This window comes from Scardinius erythrophthalmus (assembly GCF_964197995.2).
Source record: "Scardinius erythrophthalmus genome assembly, chromosome: 19".
Taxonomy (NCBI): Eukaryota; Metazoa; Chordata; class Actinopteri; order Cypriniformes; family Leuciscidae; genus Scardinius; species Scardinius erythrophthalmus.
Window position 1 is genome coordinate 3,353,594 of NC_138239.1, and position 22,413 is coordinate 3,376,006.

Here is a 22,413-nt window from a genome sequence, read left to right on the forward strand (position 1 = left end):
AATAACCCACACCACTTCAGCTGTGCGTGGATGCCTCTTTAAACCCCGAGCGTCTCCACACACACACACACACACACACACACACACACACTGATTTAGATCTGCACAGACAGAGCTGCTGATCTCCGGCAGGTCCAGTTGGATGCTGGACCCCGGAGCCGCGTCCGCGCGATGCCCGGCCATCACTGGATATAAATGACAGATCCAAGTGTGTGTGACTTCAGTGCGCCGAACCAGAGGCTGCATGGGAGATGAACGCAGCCGCCAAACATCAGCCTGATCTGCTCGAGAGACCCGCCAGCCTCCTGGTACCAACATGGGTAAGAAATCCAGCTCCAACTCAACTAATGTGCTGACAGTTCGGAACAGGCACCTAGGAGCCATTACAGATCAGGTAGTTTTGGGCTAGTACGCATGCAAGGGGAAATGTGCGAGTGTAAATGCAGCTTTTCGGCGTTTAGATTAGAGTAACTTGCTTAACTAACTTTGGGTTACACTTTATTATTTTAACCTACAGTGTAGTAACTACATGTAACATGTAAATTGTGCATTAATTACATAGAACTATCCCTAATCCTAAATTAATTATTATTACTCAGTACTTAAATGTATAATTACACTGTAACACTGATACATTAACATAAATTGTAACCCTTTTTTGTTCTTTTTACAGTGTAATTATACATTTAAGTACTGAGTAAGATTGATTAACTATAGGGCTGCATGGGTTAGGATGAGGGTTTGGTTTCGTTTGGTTGAGGGTTGGTTGCATGCAATTCTGCATAATTTACTGTTATTACATGTAACATATGTAACAAGGACACTAAAATAAAGTGTTACCTAACTTTTTTATGATTGAGATGTGCTGTGAAATCCAACACAATCTCATGGTAGTATTTGTTGTGACTAATGAATTACATGGCAGAGAGATTACACATGATATTTCTTCAGATGCTCCTCTTATATTAGTAAAAAACAGAGAAACTATTATTGGATTTGAGTCAGTTAGAGTTTTATTTTATTTTGTGTGGCACTTTTTTTGTCATATTTGAAAAAATGGTTGAGAATGACATTTCAGGTTCTTACGTGGTGAAATATTATTGTACGCAGTTGCATTACGCATCAAATGTGACTATTACAACTGACAGGTGTGAGATGTGCAGTTGTTTTATGTTAAATATATTTTGAGTAGATTTTTTCTGTCATATATCTTGTGCATTTTAAAATGGTGCTTTGCAGATCTGAAGACAGCCAATCGTTTTGTATTTGGACGACAACCCTAACATTTCGAGCTCTCAGATTTACAGTGTGACTTAGACGTATAGGCTTTTCCTTGTCATGTTTTTTTTTTTGGAATATATTGGCATTTCTGCACTAACATAAATAAGGTGCAAAGTGAGTTCATAGCAGAGTACAATAATTAGGTTTTTAATATAAATGAGGTGTGGGAGAAAGAGGGCCAGATAACGAGCTATTCAAATATAATTTAAAATAACTGGAAAGTAATGTAAAAAAATCTCATTATTGCTTCAGCATTGGTGATTAAAAAAATAACAATACAAGCATGCAGGAAATGTTGCATAATTGATAGAAGAAATCAAAGCAGATTTGAGGTGACAGTGTAATCTCAAGGCAGAATGAGTTTTTGTGCTATTGTTCCCGTTTGCTGTATTCCTCTTTGTGGAGATAATGATGTGTGACAGTGTGGAGTGGCTTCATTCGCACTGTTCCTGAGGTGTTCGGAGATGCCCTCTCCCAGGATTTGCTCAGCCAAAGCTGATTGCTGCTTTATTTGTTTTAACACGTTCTGTCTGGCGCTGTGCATTTGTGGTGGGCATGTTCTTCTTAATTGGTAAATGGAGTCTTGCCAGTTGCACTGCGGGACCTTTATCAGATTGGAGGGATTTTCAGAGGTATCAGTAAACGCTGGCTCACTGCTTTGGGTTTTGATGAGAGTTACCCCAAAAAACAGGCAGAGAGGCTCTGTGAAAGAGATTGGATGTCAGTAAGAACAGAAATCAATACAGTTTTTTCCTAATAAATGTGTTCTTGAGCTACATCCAGACCAGTACAGTGAAATCATTCGTCTGATATCTGCTCAGAGAGAGATTGAGTCAAAGGCAGGAGAGCAGAATGATGTTACTTCATTGAGGAACACAGCACTAAAGCAGTTATTTCTGCTCTTATTAGGATTATTGTTGTGCTTCAGTGGCAGCGGCGTTTGTATCTCAGAGGCTTTTCAGAGGCTTCACCTTTGATCTGATCTTTAATCTCTCAGATGAAAACTGGTCATGTAATAAAGCGAGACTTGAGTGAATGATGAGTATTCATGACAAAGACAGCCAGATGACCAGTGCAAACTTGCTCCAAACTCAAACTGGACTACTTACTCTGTAAAGCACAGGTCTTGGTTTAGTAGCCTACTTATGTTATGGATTTTCAGCTTGCTTTCATGTAAATGTCAATATGACAATGTGCAATGAATGATTACAAACTGTCATGCTCATACTGTAACTAGTGAGTAAACAGAACCCAAAAGCATCATTGGTATTGTAATATTTGAATCTTTAGAGTGTTGCTTGTATAATGTGAATGCACACAATGCTGTGCTGCTTTTACTTTGTGTTTTACCCACTTTCTAATGAAACAATTTTCCTGCTGATGCCCGTTAAAAGGAATGATGTAAACACAAATAAAGATGAATAATTGTGTAAATATACACAAAACTAAAATATATGCATATTTTTACTTTTACTTGTAGTATGCGATAATAGTAAAGTCAAACCATCAAACCTTGTAATATACATTTTACTTATATTACATATTATAAATAAGTAACAGTATGCTTTGTCAAACCATCAAACCTGGCAATACAGCATGTATGCATATTGTTATTTACTTATTATTACATATTATTAAGTAAATAGCAACAAAAATATGCATACATTTTGCAAGGTTTGACAAAACATACAATGAATGCATTTTTTTTTACAGTTACTTATATAACACTTATATACAGTAATATGCAACATTAGTAATATTGTAAGGTTTGACAAAGCATACCATTACTTATATTGCATATTATTATTTTTATAACTAAATAACAGTAAAATATGCATACTTATTGCAAGGTTTGACAAAACAAAACATATTTTCACCGTATAGAAACACAAAATGCAATATAAGTAATATTGCAAGGTTTGGCATAGTATTATATTACTTATATTACATATTATTATAAATAAATAACAGAAAAAGTATGCATACATATTGCAAAGTTTGACTATGTATGCTTTTTTTTTTACTGTTTTTAATATAATATAATATGCCATATAAGTGTATGCTTTGTCAAACCATTCCATGTATGCTTTGTCAAACCATCAAACCTTGCAATATGTATGCATATTTTTACTGTTATTTTACGTATAATATGCAACAAGTAATATTGCTAGGTTTGACAATACATACTATTAATTATTGCATATTATATAAGTAAATAGTCATGCATACATATTGCAAAGTGTCATGATTACTGTCTCATGTTCCCCTGATTTGTTTTGGACTCTTATTTTGTGGTATAGTTTTGTTCTCATTGTTTTTGTTGTTTGACTTTGTGTATTTAGTTCCTGTTTCCTTTGTTTCCATTGCTTGCCTTGTTATTTTCCATAAATACTCTTGTTTGTCTCCTTAGCAACTAATCACTTACAGCCCTTGTTATCTTGTGTAATATACCCCAGTCTTTCTGTGTTCTTAGTCGAGTTTTGTACTTACATGGGTGTATTGTTGTTGTGCTTAGTTCTGTATTTCTTTTGTTATTATATTAATTAAACATTCTGCTTTTGGATCCTGATTACATCAGGTTTGACAAAGCACACTATACTTACAGTATACTGCGTATTTACTGTGTATTATAGGAGTATGCACACATATGCATGTTTTTACTGTTATTTAGTTATATGCATACATATTATAAATATGTAAATAACAGTAGAAATATGCATGCATGCTGTTTTGCAAGGTTTGATAGTTTGACAAAGCATGTTATTTGAAAATGTTACTGTTATTTACTTACAATATAATAGTAGTATTCTGTCAAATCATCAAACCTTGAAATATGTATGCATATTTTCACTGTTATTTATTATGCGGTATAAGTCATAGAATGCTTTATGTCAAAAACATAAAACCATGAGCTAAAACTGCAGACTTTGCAACTAATTGTATCAAAAAATATCTCATAATTAATGAAGATGATTTACATTAGGTAATTAGTCATGTATAGCAGATGTAAATTTCAGATTAACTCGCATAATCGCTATGTAACCACAACCTCCACCTAAACAAATGATGTCTCTTATGTGTGCTTGTGCAGATGGGCATGGGAGCCACTAATCTGGCTCTTATTTATATTTGTGAGATTTGATTCAGATCCAACTCACACATGTGTCTCTGGAAACACTGCTGGAAAGTTCTCGTGTGCTTGTCTTTGGGATTTGGAGACTTTGCTAGTGCGCCTCACGGAGGCTGTGATTGGCACATAAATGTTATAACCTTAAAAGTCACAAATCTTTTATTCATGTTCTGCAGGACCAGACTCAGGGTTTTGTAATCTGATAGTTGCAGCTGTATCTCTAACAGGTTTAGTCGTGGGGTTGCTTTATAGTCAACTAGCAGACCTCTACTGGTGTTCATAAACCTTGGCAATATAATTCAGGTTTTGACATCTTTAAGAAAAATGAGAGTGATGTTTGTCAGTGCAGAAGTTTCTGATGTGTTGTGTGTGTTGCAGCAGTAAGTGCCATGACAGGTTGTTATCAGGGCTAGTTAGTTGCTCTCCGGTTGATACAGTGTTTTGTGTTTTCACTGACCGACTCGTGTAAAAGAGTCTCCTGTGATCTTCTGGTCTCTTGATACAGCTCGGGTGAAAATTGCTTCGTAAAATAACAGCACACCTCACCTCAACACACATGACTTGAGGAAGTTTAACCCTATTAAGCCTACTGGATCAGATTTGATACGCAGATTTTTAAGGCCCCTAAATGATCAACATGATCAAACCTGTTACACACAATCTACTGTACGACATCCCTTCTGCCGTATGATTGATAGTTTATACTTTTTCAGCAAGTAAAAGCCTTCCTTAAGCTAATGTATTTTTGCTGTGAAATCTGCACTGATTTTTAGTCAGTTAGTAATATTTCAAGATCAGCACTTACTGGACTGGAGCATCTTAGGTTTACAAGATTATCTATGCATCATTTTTTAGTAAAATGTGAGACGATATGATCATCAGGCTTTTGAGGAAGGTTTATTTGTTCCATATCTCTCAATCATCGTTGTATTGCATTGCATTATATGTTTTAAAACTACAGAGATTTGATCATAAAACTAAGCATTTAAATATCATCTTACTAAGACATTATTGGCAGATATAGTGATGACTGATATTTAAATGCATTTTATGTTAGCCTCCACCATACTGTTATTAAGATCTCATTGATTTACATGACAAGCATCAGAATTTCATCTCACTTTTTGTCACCAAATCTGCACCAAATGTCATATTTTTGCTCAGTTTGAGTCTCTGAATAAATTTGAGCAGTTTTTTCCCTCCATATTCTCATCTATCATACTATATGAGCCATAAAAGCCTGACATATCAAATATGATACTCGACAAAAATACATATGTAAACTTTTTTTTGCTGTGATTTTGTTCAAAGGTTCAATAAATGGTTCCATTAAAAAAAAAAAAGGATTTTGATCTGACTATTTTGTTCATATGTCAGGCTTTACAGGGTTAATATTTGGTTTCACAAGCACTACTAATAATTATATTCTGAACATAATGAATTTGATGCACAGCGTTTCGCCATTTTCGGCTCTGCTGAAACACAAATCTATCGCGATCGGTCCCTGGGGCCGGTGATTTACTTCCAGCATGACATGACAGATTGTAACAGAGTCACAGCTGGGCAATTAGTCAACCTTAATATAAAACTGCATGTGACCTGTTGGGTGTCGTCTTTATCTGCGAATCAGCGTTTAATATCTCTGTCTTTGACATGAACACGAGCCGTAATACATGTTTGGCTTTTAAATGATCAGCCATTTTTCTTGAACCAATCTATTAATACTGTCCTGAAATGTTTACTCACCCTGTAAAAAGACAGCTCTTATCCACCACGTCTTTGTCACTGAGCCCAGCCTTGCCTTTTCATTTCCATTATGATTCACGACAGGTATGAATTTTAATGAGCTCCATTTCATATTTGGAAACTTACCTCGCCTAAATGTTTCTTCATTCTCCACTGAGTTTGATGATTGCCATTTTTTGGGAAAAGAAAAGTGAGGATGCTGTGATCGCTGATTGTGAGATAATCAAGAAGGTGCGTTTTATTAATTACTCGGCTTTCATTAGTTAGTTATTGATGCAGAACTGGTCATATGAAATATTGAGTTCCATGCTGAAATTGGCTTTGACCTTTACTGATAATACTTACTGTGCTGAAGCACTGGGTGCACAGAATTATGTTTTTCCATACTGTGTGTGGGCTGTGAGGATTTACATAAAAACACAAAGGGTTAGAATACAAAGCAAAGCCTTTGTTCCCAGCAGTGTCAAAATACTGAGATGTTATACTTAAGCTGAAGAGGATTCTGTCAATTTTGCTTCACTGTGTGGCCAAAAACATATTTGAGTGAGAGTAATACTATACTTTTCAAAGGTTTAGGTTCGTAAGATTTTCTTTTCTTTTAAAGAGATGTATACTTTTATTTGACATACTTATTCGACAATTATTGCTGATTTTTCTTTTAAAAAGTTTTTTTTATATATATGTAAGTTTAAGTTTATTATTACGAAAAATAAATTATTACATTTTAATATGATTAAATTGTACATGAAATATACATTTTCCAAAACATTTTTCATTCTAAAAATATGAGAAAATCAAAGCCATATATTTAAACAGCCTGAGTTCCAAATTTGAGGTTGATATCTCAAAAAATTGTATTTTGACCGCGAGCAATGCAATTGTGACTATTTTTTTCAGGACCATTTAACATTTTTGTGTTCACATAGCAAGTGCCAAAGCCTTTACCAAGTTTCGTACCATTCCGATAAAGTAAACAATTCTAAAAAACCTAAACGTAAAATTTTTCATTCAAAAGTGACCGAAGAGCACCAGAGGGCTAAGTAGTAAAAACTGTTTCCAACATTGGCCCAGCGCAATTGACTTTGTACACCGACGCATGTATCATTCCTATTTTGCCCCCGATGCACATCGGACTTTTCCCTTCACAGACGCACGCCGGTAAATTAGGGAATGAACTTGCGCTCCCGGGGGCGGTTCAGTTCCGGCGCAAACGTTCCCTGGTGCTATTTTGCAGTTTCAGAAAACAATTCCGCCTCTGACCAGGAAAAAACTAGTCTAAAGTCAGTGGCGCGTTATTCAGATGCTATTTTAAGGGCGCATGATTGGCCATAATGTAGCGTGTGCACAACTCATCTACAACTCATTGCTTCTCTCATCTACACAGATGCAGCAGTTTTCATTTTTGCTACAAGGAAAAATATTAACACACGAGGGAAATCATTGTGGTGTCCATGAAGATGTAAAAAATAGGCATAGATCTAGCTTACACATTTACCCAAATTATTATACGCCTGTTTAACCGAAGCTAATTTGGGTGTGTTTCTCCATCCCCAATGTCACTTCTCTGTGTTTTACGGCCCTGACGAGAACGTCGGTCTCCTCGGCTGTGAACCGCTCCTGGCGTGCGTCTGGCAAATCCGCCGTTATAATAGCAATCCGCCATGGAAAAAGCGTGAATGTGAGATGACGCTCTGATTGGTTTATTTCACGTTACGCCCAAACCACACCTATGAGTAATGAAGCGACTTCAGACCAACACATTTTAGATTTGCATCGGGCGCAAGAGTCATTTATCCCGCCGATATAATAGCAACAGCGCCTGAGATCTGCCCACAAAGTTACTTACGTTTCGCGCTTGATACTTGCGTTTCAGATCGTTAAAATAGGGCTCTAAAGATTATTCTACATATTCCCTGTCTTTATGTATTCCGTGACTAATACGACCGTGACAATAATAATCAGAAATGTTTCTTGAGCAGCAAATGATCATATTAGAATGATTTCTGAAGGATCATGTGACACTGAAGACTGGAGTAATGATGCTGAAAATTCAGCTTTGATCACAGGAATAAATTACACTTTACTGTATATTCACATAGAAAACAGTTATTTTAATTAATAATATTATTCCACAGTTTTACTGTATTTTTGAGCAGAAGAGACTTTCAAAAACATTAAAAATCTTACTAACCCCAAATTTTTGAATGGTAGTGTATTTAAAAGTAAATGTTTTCGTGGCATCTTTTTGAAATTGTTTGATAAAGGTTTACTCATTTAATAAGTTAAAATCTTACTGTCCTCACTGAAACATGAAACATGAAACTGTTAAACGTGAAACACACAGATGATTTTATAGTTGAAGTTCATCTTCAGGGTCTTTTAATGAAAGCGTTTTGCTTTAGGTTTTGCTGACTGATGAGACACACTTCACAAGGACGAATGACCATAGTTGTGTCTGAATAGACTGAAACAGATGCCATTGGCTATAAGAGTTGAGGCATTTGATAGGCTTTGTAAGCGAGTTTAATGGACAAAAAAGATGAAAAAGTAAAAAAATAAAGTCTTCTAAATAGTTTATTTATGTATTTGACGGATGATTAAATCTAAAGTGACTTGAAATGTGGATTTATATCAGTACACGTGTTTCCTGGGATTTGAACCCACGGTCTTGCTGTTGCTATCGCCATATTTATTTTCACATAAATGTAGAAAATAGTCATAATTAACACTGTGAGTCTGTCCAAACTTTTGACTAGCAGTACATGGATTATATTAGTTGTCTTGTTAGTTCTCTTGTCATCATGCAAAAGTGCTCAATTATTAATAATGGTTCTTATTTTTATCAATGTTGAAATCCATTTTTTCATACTTAATATTTTTGTGGAAACCCTGATCATTTTTTGGATTCTTTGATTAATATAATGATAAAAAGTAAAGCATTTATTTGAAATAGAAATCTTTTTAAACAATTTAAATGCCTTTACTGTCACTTTGATAAATTTAACGTATCCTTGCTAAATATATATATTTTAAATAATATATATATTTTAAATAATGTATATATTTATATTTATATATATAGCTTACCCCAAACTGAAGCAGCATGATTCTACATTGATAATAATAATAAATGTTAGATAATAAATAATCTTAAATCATAGTTACATATGTGTTTTTGTTAAGTATCATATTTGATGCACCAGACTTTTTTTTGTCTCTATTTATAGTGTGAGCAAAAATATGCAGTTTGGTGCAGATGCTGATTTATATGGACAAAAAGTAATCAAAATGTAAATCAGACTTGTGATTTTTCTAAAAGATGTATGGATAATAAAGTTCAGTCCAGTAAGTGTTCATCTTGAAATATTGCTAACAATATATAAGTTATTCTTACGTGTACATTATAAAAATCAGTAAAGATTTCACCTCAAAAAGACGCATTTGTACAATTAAATGCCTTTTATTTGCTAAACAAGTCTAAACTATCAATCAGACGACAGACGGCAATGCAGTAGTTTGTGTGCAACAGGTTTTTCAGATCATGTTGATCATTTTTAGACATTCATGTATCAGATATGATACAGTATAGGGTTCAATGTGTTGCAAATGCTGTTTTCTCCGGGTTAACTCGCTGTGCTGCTGTAGTTGATGTTGAGAAGAGTAAATAATGATAATGGATCACCCAGCGTCACTCTTCTGCTCAGATTCTGCTCGAAAGATTTCTGGCTGATACGGTAATAAGGTCTTCAACGGCGTGGTTGAGATTCCCTGCCGATGCGATGAGAATCTATTGAGTTTATTCCAGCCTGCAGCTTCACGGTGGCCATCAGGGTCATTTGATTGATCTGTGTGTCGTCCGCTGCCACTTTCTAGATCATCTGAACGTCTGTGGCGCGTGCTTCAACCTCAACTCTGTGAATCACACGTCTTCAATATCTGAACAGTCAGGACAGCCCTTTTTAGTATTTTTGTCTTGTTTTTCAGTACAAATATCTATTAATCAAGATGCAAAGAAAAATGTAACTCTTGTTTTCTGTAAAATGTATCAAAACTAACTTATGATTATCATGCCCTTTTACAGTGTCGATTTTGTTTATGGGCTCTACTAGGATCGTTTTTTTGCTTGAATGTTCAAAAAACATTATTTTCCTCATATTCTCCATTGTTGCGGCTCCTCTCTTCCCAGTCTGTCAGTAACGCTCTGGGTTGTGTTTCCCGAACAATGCCGTAACTCGCTGCTTCACTACTATAGTACGATGCATCGTTGAAGAAATCAACTAGCTAGTCACGACTGTTTCCCGAAACCATATTGTCGCAAAGTGGTTGTTCAACCACGTTGGTTTATGACGTCACGCACGTGGTGGAGTAATAACTTCTTCTAATGAGTCTGTTTGAGATCGAATTAACGCTAGATGTTTTGATATTAATTACAGACATGACATCTGAGGACTATTTCTCATTTTTCTCAGTTATTTTGCTTTATTTCCAGATTCAATCATAGGCTCATTCTTACGCACTGGAGCACGTTCGTACATGCGCACTCTTCAAAAACAACGCTTTAAATCTCTTGACAAACTAAAAGACATAAATGACATTTGTATGTATTCTAAATAAAAGATACAGGTTGTACTGAATGTCATCTTGCTTATTTTGCTCAAGATGAGGATTTATTGAGTCCACATGTCATACAAACTAGAAACTCTGCTTCTAACCACAGGTCGGGATCTGTCGCTCCAAACACACAACTTTGCGATGCTGTTTGCGAATGTTTGTTGGAACGATAGTTTCGGGAAACACAGACTCATTGAACTGCTGATAACGACGGAACTTGCTAACATTGCTGGCTAACGATGCTTTTGGGAAACGCACCCCTGTTTAGTTCCTGTCTTATATGCGAGATTGCGGAGAGCTATAAAGGTCGAAGGGTAGAATTAGAAAATCAAACCGAGCTGCAGTACATAAAGAACACTTACACAATATAAAAAGATGTACTAATGTTGCCTTTAGAGGTACAACAGCTTGTCACTCCTTAAAAGGACATCTTTGTACCTTTTTACCACAAAAAGGTTCATAGTACCTTAATACCTTAATACTCTAAGGTACTAATATGCACCTTTTAGGAGTAATAAAGGTACAAAGATGTCCTTTTGAGGATACTGCCCCAGTGACAAGCTGTTGTACCTCTAAAGGCAAAATTTTTATTTGTATCATAAAATCCCTTTGTGATTGGCAGATTATCTCCAAGTCTTCAGGTTTAATCCTGTCACCTCAACCCTGTCACCTGCAAATACATATTTTCAGTCTCCTGGAAGACAACCTTCCAATGCTAGATGAGCCAGACAGTTGATTTGTCCTGTTATTAGCACTGATCCAAAGCCTAGATAGCGGCTACTTTCTAATGTAACCAGTGACCGACCTGGAATGTTCTACAACATGATTTTAGAATGTTGCTCATCTTAAATTTTGATCAATAGTTTACAGTATTGAATGAAATATGAGATTATAATGTACATGGGATAATAATGGAATGCAATGCAGGATTTCTTTTTTTTTAATTCACTGATTCTGTGAATACATGAGAATTACAATTGTAAATGCAATAGACAAAAATGGCTGGGCATTACTGAAGAAATTCATTGTGTTGAAGTGCTTAAATTGAAGGTCCAGCTGGACCAATTGGTCGAGCGCTTTGAGTGTGTTTGGGAAATGTCCCGCCCCTTACCATAACCGCCAGTTTCAACACACTACTAACTAACTCAACCAGGCCCGCCCCTTTATTCTGCGTATGCCTTGGGCGAGAAATATTTAACCCTCTGGTGCTCTTCGGTCATTTTTGACCATCATTTTTTTTTTTTTTTATGGCATGAATGGTATGAAACTTGGTAAAGGTTTTGACAGACACACACACACACACACACACACACACAATTATGGACATGATTTGCAAATTTTATATGGTCCTGAAAAAAATAGTCACATTTGTATTGTTCGTGGTCAAAACTGAGCACATTGGAAATGAATGGGAGACACATTTCATCTAGTGGAAACTTTTGGTACTGCGGCCAAACTAAATCTTAAGGCCCGTTCACACCAACAACGATAACTATAAAGATAACTTTGGATGATATTGTCCTTTTTTTTTTCATCTGCCACTTTAAATGCTTGAGCTTTTTTAAAGCAGGGTGGATTCTGATTGGCTGTCAGTATTTTTAAGTCAAGTCAAGTCAAGTCAAGTTTATTTATATAGCGCTTTTCACAACACAGGTTGTATCAAAGCAGCTTCACAGTAATAAATTAGAACAATACATCAATGTTTGTTTCTAGTGGAACGTCTACGTTCGGTAATGCTGATCAATAGTATCGTTGATTGATTAATTCAATTAAATATCCCCAAATATCCCCAACTGAGCAAGCCAAAGGCAACAGTGGCAAGGAACCGAAAAACTCCATCAGGTGACCTAATGGAGAAAAAAAAACCTTGGGAGAACCCGGGCTCAGTCGGGGGCCAGTTCTCCTCTGGCGTTTATGAACTAGAGGTCGGATTTAACTGTAGGATTAAAAGTATTATATGAATGCCTGGCTGAAGAGATGCGTCTTTAATCTAGTTTTAAACTGGGAGAGTGAGTCTGAGCAACGAACAGTATCCGGAAGACTATTCCAGAGTTTTGGTGCTAAATGTGAAAATGCTCTCCCTCCTTTGGTGGATCTGGATATCCTAGGTATGACCAAAAGCCTCGAATTTAGTGATCTTAAAGAGCGCGATGGATTATAGGGCGATAGAAGATCGGTTAAATAGACTGGAGCTAAGCCGTTTAGGGCTTTATAAGTCAGTAGCAATACCTTGTAATTAATACGGGACTTTATAGGTAACCAATGTAGGGATGATAAAATCGGTGTTATATGATCATATTTTCTTGATCTAGTTAGAACTCTAGCGGCGGCATTTTGGACTAACTGTAGCTTGTTTATTAAGGATGCAGGACAACCGGCTAATAACGCATTACAGTAATCTAGTCTCGAGGTCATGAATGCATGAACTAACTTTTCTGCGTCAGAAACTGATAGCATATTACGTAGCTTAGCAATGTTTCTAAGGTGGAAAAAGGCTGTTCTTGTAACATATGAAATATGATTTTCAAAAGACAGGTTGCAGTCTAATATAACACCCAGGTCTTTTACTGTAGAGGATGAAGTAACAGGACATCCTACTATGTTAAAGTTGTATTGTGAGAGGTTTTGTGGGTGGTTTTTTGAACCGATAAGTAGTACCTCTGTCTTGTCTGGATTTAATAAAAGAAAATTATGCGTCATCCAATCTTTTATATCTTTAACACACTCTGTCAATTTGGATAATTTAGCGTTTTCATCTGGCCGTGATGAAATATAGATTTGAGTGTCATCAGCATAACAATGGAAACTAATTCCATGTTTCCTTATAATATTTCCAAGTGGCAGCATATATATTGAGAATAATAGAGGGCCTAACACAGATCCCTGCGGCACTCCATAGTTTACTGGAGTTATGATAGATTTTTCTCCATTTAAATAAACAAAATGGTAGCGGTCAGATAAATACGATCTAAACCAGCTTAATGCTTGTCCTTGAACACCAGTATAATTTTGTAGTCGATCTAAGAGTATTGTATGATCTATAGTATCGAACGCAGCACTAAGATCAAGTAAAACTAATATTGAGATACAGCCTTGGTCAGAAGCTAAAAGTAAATCATTTGTGATTTTAACGAGCGCAGTTTCAGTGCTATGATGCGGCCTGAATCCAGACTGAAACTTTTCATAGGTGTCATTTTCTTGTAAGAAAGAGCCCAGTTGAGCGGACACAACTTTTTCTAGTATTTTAGACATAAAAGGTAGATTTGAAATGGGTCTATAATTTACTAGATTATTCGGATCTAATTGTGGTTTCTTAATGAGAGGTTTTATAACTGCCAATTTAAATGTTCTTGGAACATGACCTAAAGATAAAGACGAGTTAATAATATTGAGGAGAGGCTCTTCCACTACAGGTAACACTTCTTTCAATAGTTTAGTTGGTATGGGATCTAATAAACATGTTGTTGTTTTAGAGGAAATGATAAATTTATTTAACTCTTTTTGTTCTATAGTTGAAAAGCACTGTAATTGTTCTTGCGGCGTGATAATTGAGGCTGAATTATAAGGCGCGATTGAGGATTGAACGTTTACAATTGTGGTTCTGATGTTTTCTATTTTCTCAGTGAAGAACTTCATGAAATCATTACTACTAAACTGTAATGGAATACTTTGTTCAGGAGACATCTGTTTATTTGTTAGTCTCGCCACGGTGTTAAATAAGAACTTAGGATTGTTATGGTTGTTTTCTATTAGTTTGCGTAGATGCTCAGCCCTGGCCGCTTTTAGGGCCTTTTTATAACGTGACATACTGTCTTTCCATGCGATTCTAAAGACCTCTAAGTTGGTTTGTTTCCATTTACGCTCTAAATTACGGGTTTCTCTCTTTAGAACACGCGTAGTACTGTTGTACCATGGTGCTTTACTTTTCTCTCTGACCTTTTTTAATCTAATGGGCGCAACAATATCCAATGATCCAGAGAGAATGGTGCTCATAGTGCTAGTTAATTCCTCAAGTTCATCTGTTTGTTTGGGTTCACTGAGCAGCTGAGACAGATCCGATAAGCTGTTTGAAAAATTATCTATGGTGGATGGAAGGATTGTTCTGCCTAATCGATAACGCGGCGCAGCATGATATATTACAGGAGTACGTAATATGCAAGTTACCATGTAATGGTCAGTGACATCGTCACTTTGTGGAATGATATCTATATCGGTTGGATCGGTTCCATGTGATATAATTAAATCGAGTGTATGATTAAATCGATGAGTCGGTCCGGTAATGTTTTGCTTGACCCCAAAGGAGTTTAATAAATCAGTAAACGCAGCCCCTAACGCATCATTTTGATTATCTACATGGATATTAAAGTCTCCAACAATTAATGCTTTATCGAAGTTAACTAATAGGTCTGAGAGAAAATCTGCAAACTCTTTTAGGAAATCAGCGTAAGGCCCAGGCGGTCTATATACGGTAGCCAAGGCTAGAGATAATAGGGATGTTTTTCTATCATCTAAGAGCGTAACATTTAGTACAAGTACTTCAAATGAAATAAACTTATAACCCGTTTTCTGAGTAACATTGAGAAAATCTCTATAGATTGTTGCAACACCGCCGCCACGACCATTCAGACGGGGCTCGTGCTTATAGGAGTATCCTGATGGAGTAGACTCATTTAAACCGAAATAATCATTTGGTTTAAGCCAGGTTTCAGTAAGGCAAAGTACATCGAAGCTATTATCTGTGACTATTTCATTTATAATAACTGCCTTAGGTGTGAGTGATCTAATGTTTAAAAGACCTAGCTTTAAAAATTGTTTTTGATTACCAATAGCAACATTTTCTGGTTTAATAACAATTAGATTTTTTCTAGATCCTGCAGTAGATTTATGATTTGATCTCACTAAACGAGGAATAGACACAGTTTCTATGCAATGTTCTACACTATTTATATCAGTTAAATTGGTGCAGCAGAGACTATGATTTGGACTTTTGTTTACTAGTCAAAAGGTATTTAACATTTTGGAGATGTTATCTGACAGAAGATCCGATCCGAATCTGTTTGGGTGTAAGCCATCAGCACGGTAAAGCCTAGGACGCTCCCAAAACAGATTCCAATTATTTACAAAGAGAAGTTTCTGCTCATTGCACCATGACATTAACCATTCATTAAGCGCAAATAATCTACTAAACTTTTCATGACCTAGTCGGTACGTGGGAAGCGGTCCTGACACAATAATCGTTATATCAGGCGATGTGCTGCGTACCGTATCGATCAGATTCCTGAAGTCTTTCTTCAAAACTTCCGTCTGGCGCAGTCTGATGTCGGCCCCTCCCGCGTGCAGGACAACGGTTCCGACGCGCTCGTTCAGAATCTCGGGAACGTGAGCAGCGACTTCGGAAACACGAGCACCAGGAAAGCAGTGACTATGCACCTTACTTTTATTTAACGTAACGTGTACGTGTCGAACGATGGAATCGCCGATGATCACAGCATCACGTTCTGTTTCGCGAAGAGGGGAGAAGCGGTTTTGTGTGGATATCTCGAAAACCGGGAGGGTCGGAGAGAGTTTTCTTGGTCTAGACCTGACTCGCGACTTCCGCTGCGGAAAAATCCAGGCTTCGTGATGGCATGTTGGAGCCGGAGTGAACGAGACCATGGCTGATCGCGACCTCGACGTTCGGGACCGATGTTGAGGAACGCACGGAGTAGACGAGGTCGGAGTCAGCGGGTTAGTAACATTAATCTCTGATTTGTGTGCCTCGGCGCGCGATGTTTCGAGAGCCAAACGCCGGTCTATCAGCTCGGCTTTTCTTACTAAAAGGTCGTGGATCTGTTTCTCAACAGCTTCCAGCTCAGACTGCACCGCGTGCAGCTCAAATGTGTCCTCACCTGCACCAAAAGGTAGACTACTTACATTTGATATATTCGCCATTTTAACAGATGGACAGTAAGTTAAGTTAGCAACGACGCTACCAGTGGTGCTATCAATATTAATACTAATTTATGGCTTAAGTCTTGGATATAATCCGTCTTTTCAGTGGTACGGGTGTAGAGTAGACGCACGATAGGTGAAAAATGTTTGTTTGTAACTTAAATGAGTGCGGAGAAGACGCGTTCAGCCGTGATCCACGGACGTAACCTATAAGAGTATCCAGCGTTGGATCACAAGGCTTGAGACGCGTCTGCTCAACAATCCGCGTTATAACTATGAGGTGAGGAAAAGTAGAAAATGTTCGTTGTAAGTGAGTTTAAAGAGAAATCAAGAATTATAAATCAATCGATGGAGCTCCAAAGACAACAACGCGCTCAGACGCGATTTTTACCATTCATCAGCTGGATAAAATCATTCTGAATGTGATTCCATCAATATTGTTTCTCTGTGCTGTTATCTTTATAGCTGTGGTGTGAACTCTGTTATTCTTTAATACTGAGAATGATCTTTATTGTTTTCTTTCTAGTTATCGTCCTTGTTGTGAACGGGCCTTTACTAAAAAGCCAGCACATATCACCCTGTAGCCCAAGACTGGTTGCCCACTGAAGCTAAGCAGGGTTGAGCCTAGTCAGTACCTGGATGGGAGACCTCCTGGGAAAACCAGGTTGCTGCTGGAAGAGGTGTTAGTGAGGCCAGCAGGGGGTGCTCCCCCTGTGGTCTGTGTGGGTCCTAATGCCCCAGTATGATGACGGGGACACTATACTGTCAAAGAGCACCGTCCTTCGGATGAGACGTTAAACCGAGGTCCTGACTCTCTGTGGTCATTAAAAATCCCAGGATGTCTTTCGAAAGAGTAGGGGTGTAACCCCTGCATCCTGGCCAAATTTACCAAGTGGCTTCTGTAAGCCCGTATATCAGTCCAATGGCGGTCTCCAATAATACGGGGAAGTTTTCTGCACGTTACTGTCTTTCCTTTTACGCAACACAACAAGATTAAATGAAATACATTTTCTTATATGTATAACCTCGTTATTTCATCTGACTCCATAAATGAAAAAAGGTTTTAATGATATCTGAGCATCATTAAAAGTGAGCGAATGTTTGATTATTCTTTTTAACTCGTTACTTATATTTTATCCGTTTAGATTAGGGAGCTATGTCTCTCAGAGGTCCTCACGCCTTCTGTTTAACACGGGTCTCACGTACACAAGCTCATCAGTTTTGATCACCAAACAGAGGTAATTGTTATATACCTGAGATTGGTCGCATTCACGTTTTCCAAATCAAAGATACTTTGGTATATCCCCCGTGAAATTGCGTACACTTGAATTAATTTAAATGTTTACTTCAGTAGAGGTATGGCCACTACTACAGATATAAGCTGACCAACATTACTCTCTTATAATAGCTTTGGATTGGCCGTGCCGTAGTTTCCCACGTTCACTTATCTAAAGTAACATTAAATTAAAACAGAGGTAAGACACACCCCTGATTTAGGTTGGCCAAGCAGCATTTGCTGTTCTAAACGGAAATTCACTTCTTGTCTACACTTGAATTAATGCCAAATATTAGTCGTCACTAATATAACTCAAAACTTGCAGGAACATACAAATCCATTTAATCTACTTGGGAAATCAGAGTCAATCGGAATAAAATCAAATGTACTGTAACAATTTATTATGTCAGGTAAATGCATCATGCCAGTTTCATAATCAGTTCAAAGATAACAAATACAAAACATCAAATGCTCAAAAAAGATGCGAACCTGACATTAGAAAATACCTGAAAATACACCACGAGCCTCTTCAGCATCTCCCTAAATACTCAGACCAAGGCAGAAACCTCTTTTTAAATGTAAACATGAGTTCACAGTGGGAATTTGCATTAATCACCGTCCCAGACTTACTGGGGACAGAGGTTGATTTACATGCGGGCACACCCACAGCTGTTAACAAGATATCTCTAAACTCTCCACACCTTATTACCTTTTTTGGTTTACTTCTGTGGGAATGAGACCTTTGTACAAGTCGCACTGAGACATTTCAAATGATACCAAACATGTATAATCCTGTATGATAACTGTTCATATTAAACCATATAGATGTTTGGGTGAATTCAGGTAGGGATGGGTGAAGGGAATGATGTGTAAATTGGAAGGTGATCAACTCAAGTGTGATCGTGTCTCGAATGGGGAGGTAATATAGCAAGAGAGTTAAAATGTTAATTTCCTGTTTTCTCAGAGAGTAGCCCTCTTTTCCAGTTCTTCCAGTTTCTCCAGTCTTACACCTCTGTCCATCATGGCCTCCTAATCATCCCCATATACTGATTGGCTTTATCACTGTCTCCTCTCCACCAGTAAGCTGGTGTGTGGTGGGCGTTCTGGCGCACTATGGCTGCCGTCGCATCATCCAGGTGATACTGCACACTGGTGGAGGTTGAGGAGATTCCCCTTCTATGTAAAGCGCTTTGAGTGCTGAGAAAAGCACTATATAAATAGTGCTTTTTGAGATATCAACCTCACATTTGGAACACAACTTTTGATAATCCCCCCCCCCCCCCACACAATTCTAGAGTAGAACATGTTTTGGAAAATATATATATCATACAAAGAAATTATAAAGAGTATTTTTGTGCATTTTTCATAATAATTAATTTAAACTTCTATAACTTTTTTTAGTTTCACTTTTTTTTTATTACTTTTTCACTTCAGCAATATTCTGCCAAGGTGTCATCTTTAAAAAGAGACTAAACTCAAGTCTGTGCTCCAAAGCATTCAAGAATTATGACAGTTTAAGTTGGAAATTTCATTTTCAGGTCTATGCTCAAAAATTTTGCTTCTCAAGTAAATGTATCTTGATTTAAAAAGTTTAGATATTTGTGCTGCAAAATGACAAAAATACTGAGTGAGAAAATAATTTTTGCATGCACTGTAATGGTTGTGCGGCTCATTCAACTCAGATATTTCTCTTTCAAATGCTTTTACGATTGCAAGAGGTACAGGCTTGAAATCTTCTGCCCAAAAGCGTCTATATCGACTACTAAGCCCGTCCTGTTGTCTGGGGAAAAGACAATATCCGTGTGTCTGCGTTCCAGCCCTGGAGCGGTGTAACATTATCAGCTGTGATCTGATCTCCAGACAGCAGTTGACCTTCATTCTTCTTCTAATTATTATCTTGATTGAAGCTGTCCAGTGGCGCTCTCGTCCGCCTTTGTAGTGAATTCAAATTAGAGGCAATATTTCACAATTACAACGGCAAACACTTAAAAGTAATCATCGTTTGAAGCAGATAATTGACCTTAAAGGCATTCAAAATCACAGATCCAACAAATGTAGTTTTGTCACTTGATAAGGTCATTTTCAGACAGGAGTAGATGGGGTGGGCGGCATGACTAAAATCTTATATCATGCTATGAGTAATTCTGGACTGTGCTGATGGTATGCATCACAATACAAGAGTTATTCTTGTTTGAAATTCTATGAAAATGTATGTATGTTAAGTAACCATGTGGAAATTGTTCTTTTGATAATCTTCAAAAGTCTTTTGTTTTGCATCCAACAAGTTCATAAAATAAAAAAGAAAGAAAAGTAATTTAAAAAAGTTCAAATGTCTGCTAAATGTAAAGGTAATATTAATTGTATTTTGGTACCACTTAGCTATTTTTTGTGTGTGCTATTTTCATGATTTGTCTTTACACTAAAACCTACATTCAAAAATATAGATTTTATAAGATTTATTAATGTTTTTGAAAGAAGTCTCTTCTTGATACCAATGCTGCATTTATTTGATCAAAAATACAGTAAAAATGTGAAATATTATTACCATTGAAAATGACTGTTTTCTATGTGAATATACTTTATATTGTAATTTATTCCTGTGATCAAAGCTGAATTTTCAGCATCATTACTCCAGTCTTCAGTGTCACATGATCCTTCAGAAATCATTCTAATATGATGATTTTTTTTTTTCAACATTATTATCAATGTTGAAAACAGTTTTGCTGCTTAGTATTTTTATGGAAATTTGTGATACATTTGTTTGTTTTTAGATTTCTTCAATGGACAGAAGGTTAAAATTTAAATTGTTTGTAACAGTGTCAAAGTCTTTAGTCACTTTTGATCAATTGAATGCGTCCTTAAGACTTAAGGTAAGCCTGGTTTAAGCATCTTTTTGGCGACAAAAATCCTGCCGTAACTGGTGAACATTTATCATTACCAAAACTTTTGAAACCCAGTGAAACAATAATATGAAACAAAGAATAATTTTCTTTAGACCCCCAACCTTTTGACTTAATTTGGGTGGTTTAAACGCCTACATAATTCACACCCTGCCAATAACACGTCTCACATTTAAGTTTTGTAAAACTGATTTGTTGAGATACATTCAAAATAGTGTTGCTAGAATGTGTGATTATGTCTCTTTTATTACGTTTTTATGCACTTTCATAAAAGCTTTTTATCACAGCAACACATGGCATCTTTTTTATGGCTTATTGCTTTCTTCTTAAATGGTGCACTGGATGTGAAAAACATCTTCAGACGGTTGGACACAGTTTGTAGAGTTTTTCTGAGTTTTGAAAACTCTGCTTTTAAAAGTTTGACAGAAATCACACCCTTTAAAGTTCCTCCTTGTCTTGTTTGGGAAGCGTCCAACTATATATATTCTTCATGTTTCTTTGTCGCTCACACACGCCACTTATATACATATACATATATATATATACACACACACACACAGCATACTGTACCACAGAATCTCATTAATACCATTGCATGCTATATACTGTTATACAGCCAGTCCCAGTAGCTTTCTGTGGGAATTATTCTAGAAGTTACAAAAGCAAGTCTGTACTTGATCACTGATTTCAAACAACTATGCATTTCTCTTGGGTTATTCCTGATTCCAAATGGCCTTCGGTGTAGAAAACATGAAAACCAACAACACAGGCAAAATATTAAAATGCATCTTCAGTGTAGTCCTCTTATTGATGTCAAATTTATTCATATTATATCGTGCTAGGGAGTATTTCACTGCCATAGTCTCATTTGTTTTGGCACTTTTTCTTGAAACAAAATGAATTGTGAAAAGTAGTGGTTGACTGATACATCGCCACGGCTGATATTCGGCATGTTTTTATTATCGCATCGGCACTTTAAGTTTTTCTCTTCCGCCAACATGTCGAAAGTCTGACTTTTATTCTAATAGGCCTTTTATTTTGACAGTGATGAGAATGCCAGCGCCTAAGCGTGTGTGTGTGTGTGTGTATATATATATATATATATATATATATATATATGTATATATGTGTGTGGGTATGTGTGTGTGTGTGTGTGTGTGTGTGTGTGTGTGTGTGTGTGTGTGTGTGTGTGTGTGTCTGTCTGTCTGTGTGTAATTTCATAAACCTTGCAAACTTTGGCGAATCCTGTGAGATACTTTGAATAGTCTGCATAAAAACGGACTCTGTATGTATTTTTTAACAATTTCTTTACATACATAATCAAGAAGCTGTCATCTTCCAGTGCCAATGTTTATTTTACATTATCTTTTATGAAGATTTTTTTCATGTAATTTAGTACAAATTATGTCAAATCAATATTAATTTCATTTCAGCTGTTGTTTTGCATGTCTTTTTACTATCTTTAAATTAAATAGTCTATATACATCAGCTTTATATATAAATTTGCCATCAGCCACTCTGCTTTTAACAGTGATATC

General features: G+C 36.6%; 1 protein-coding gene across 1 annotated transcript in view; it reads left to right on the forward strand.

Moving 5' to 3' along the window:
• The first annotated feature begins 208 nt into the window (after positions 1–208).
• The window catches only part of sntg2 (syntrophin, gamma 2), a 79,426-nt gene continuing 57,221 nt past the window's right edge, over positions 209–22,413 (forward strand). The window contains exon 1 of the mRNA XM_081347908.1: positions 209–320. Within this exon, the coding sequence (XP_081204034.1) occupies positions 252–320 (69 nt within the window). The 5' untranslated portion in view covers positions 209–251. The remainder of the gene's footprint in view (positions 321–22,413) is intronic.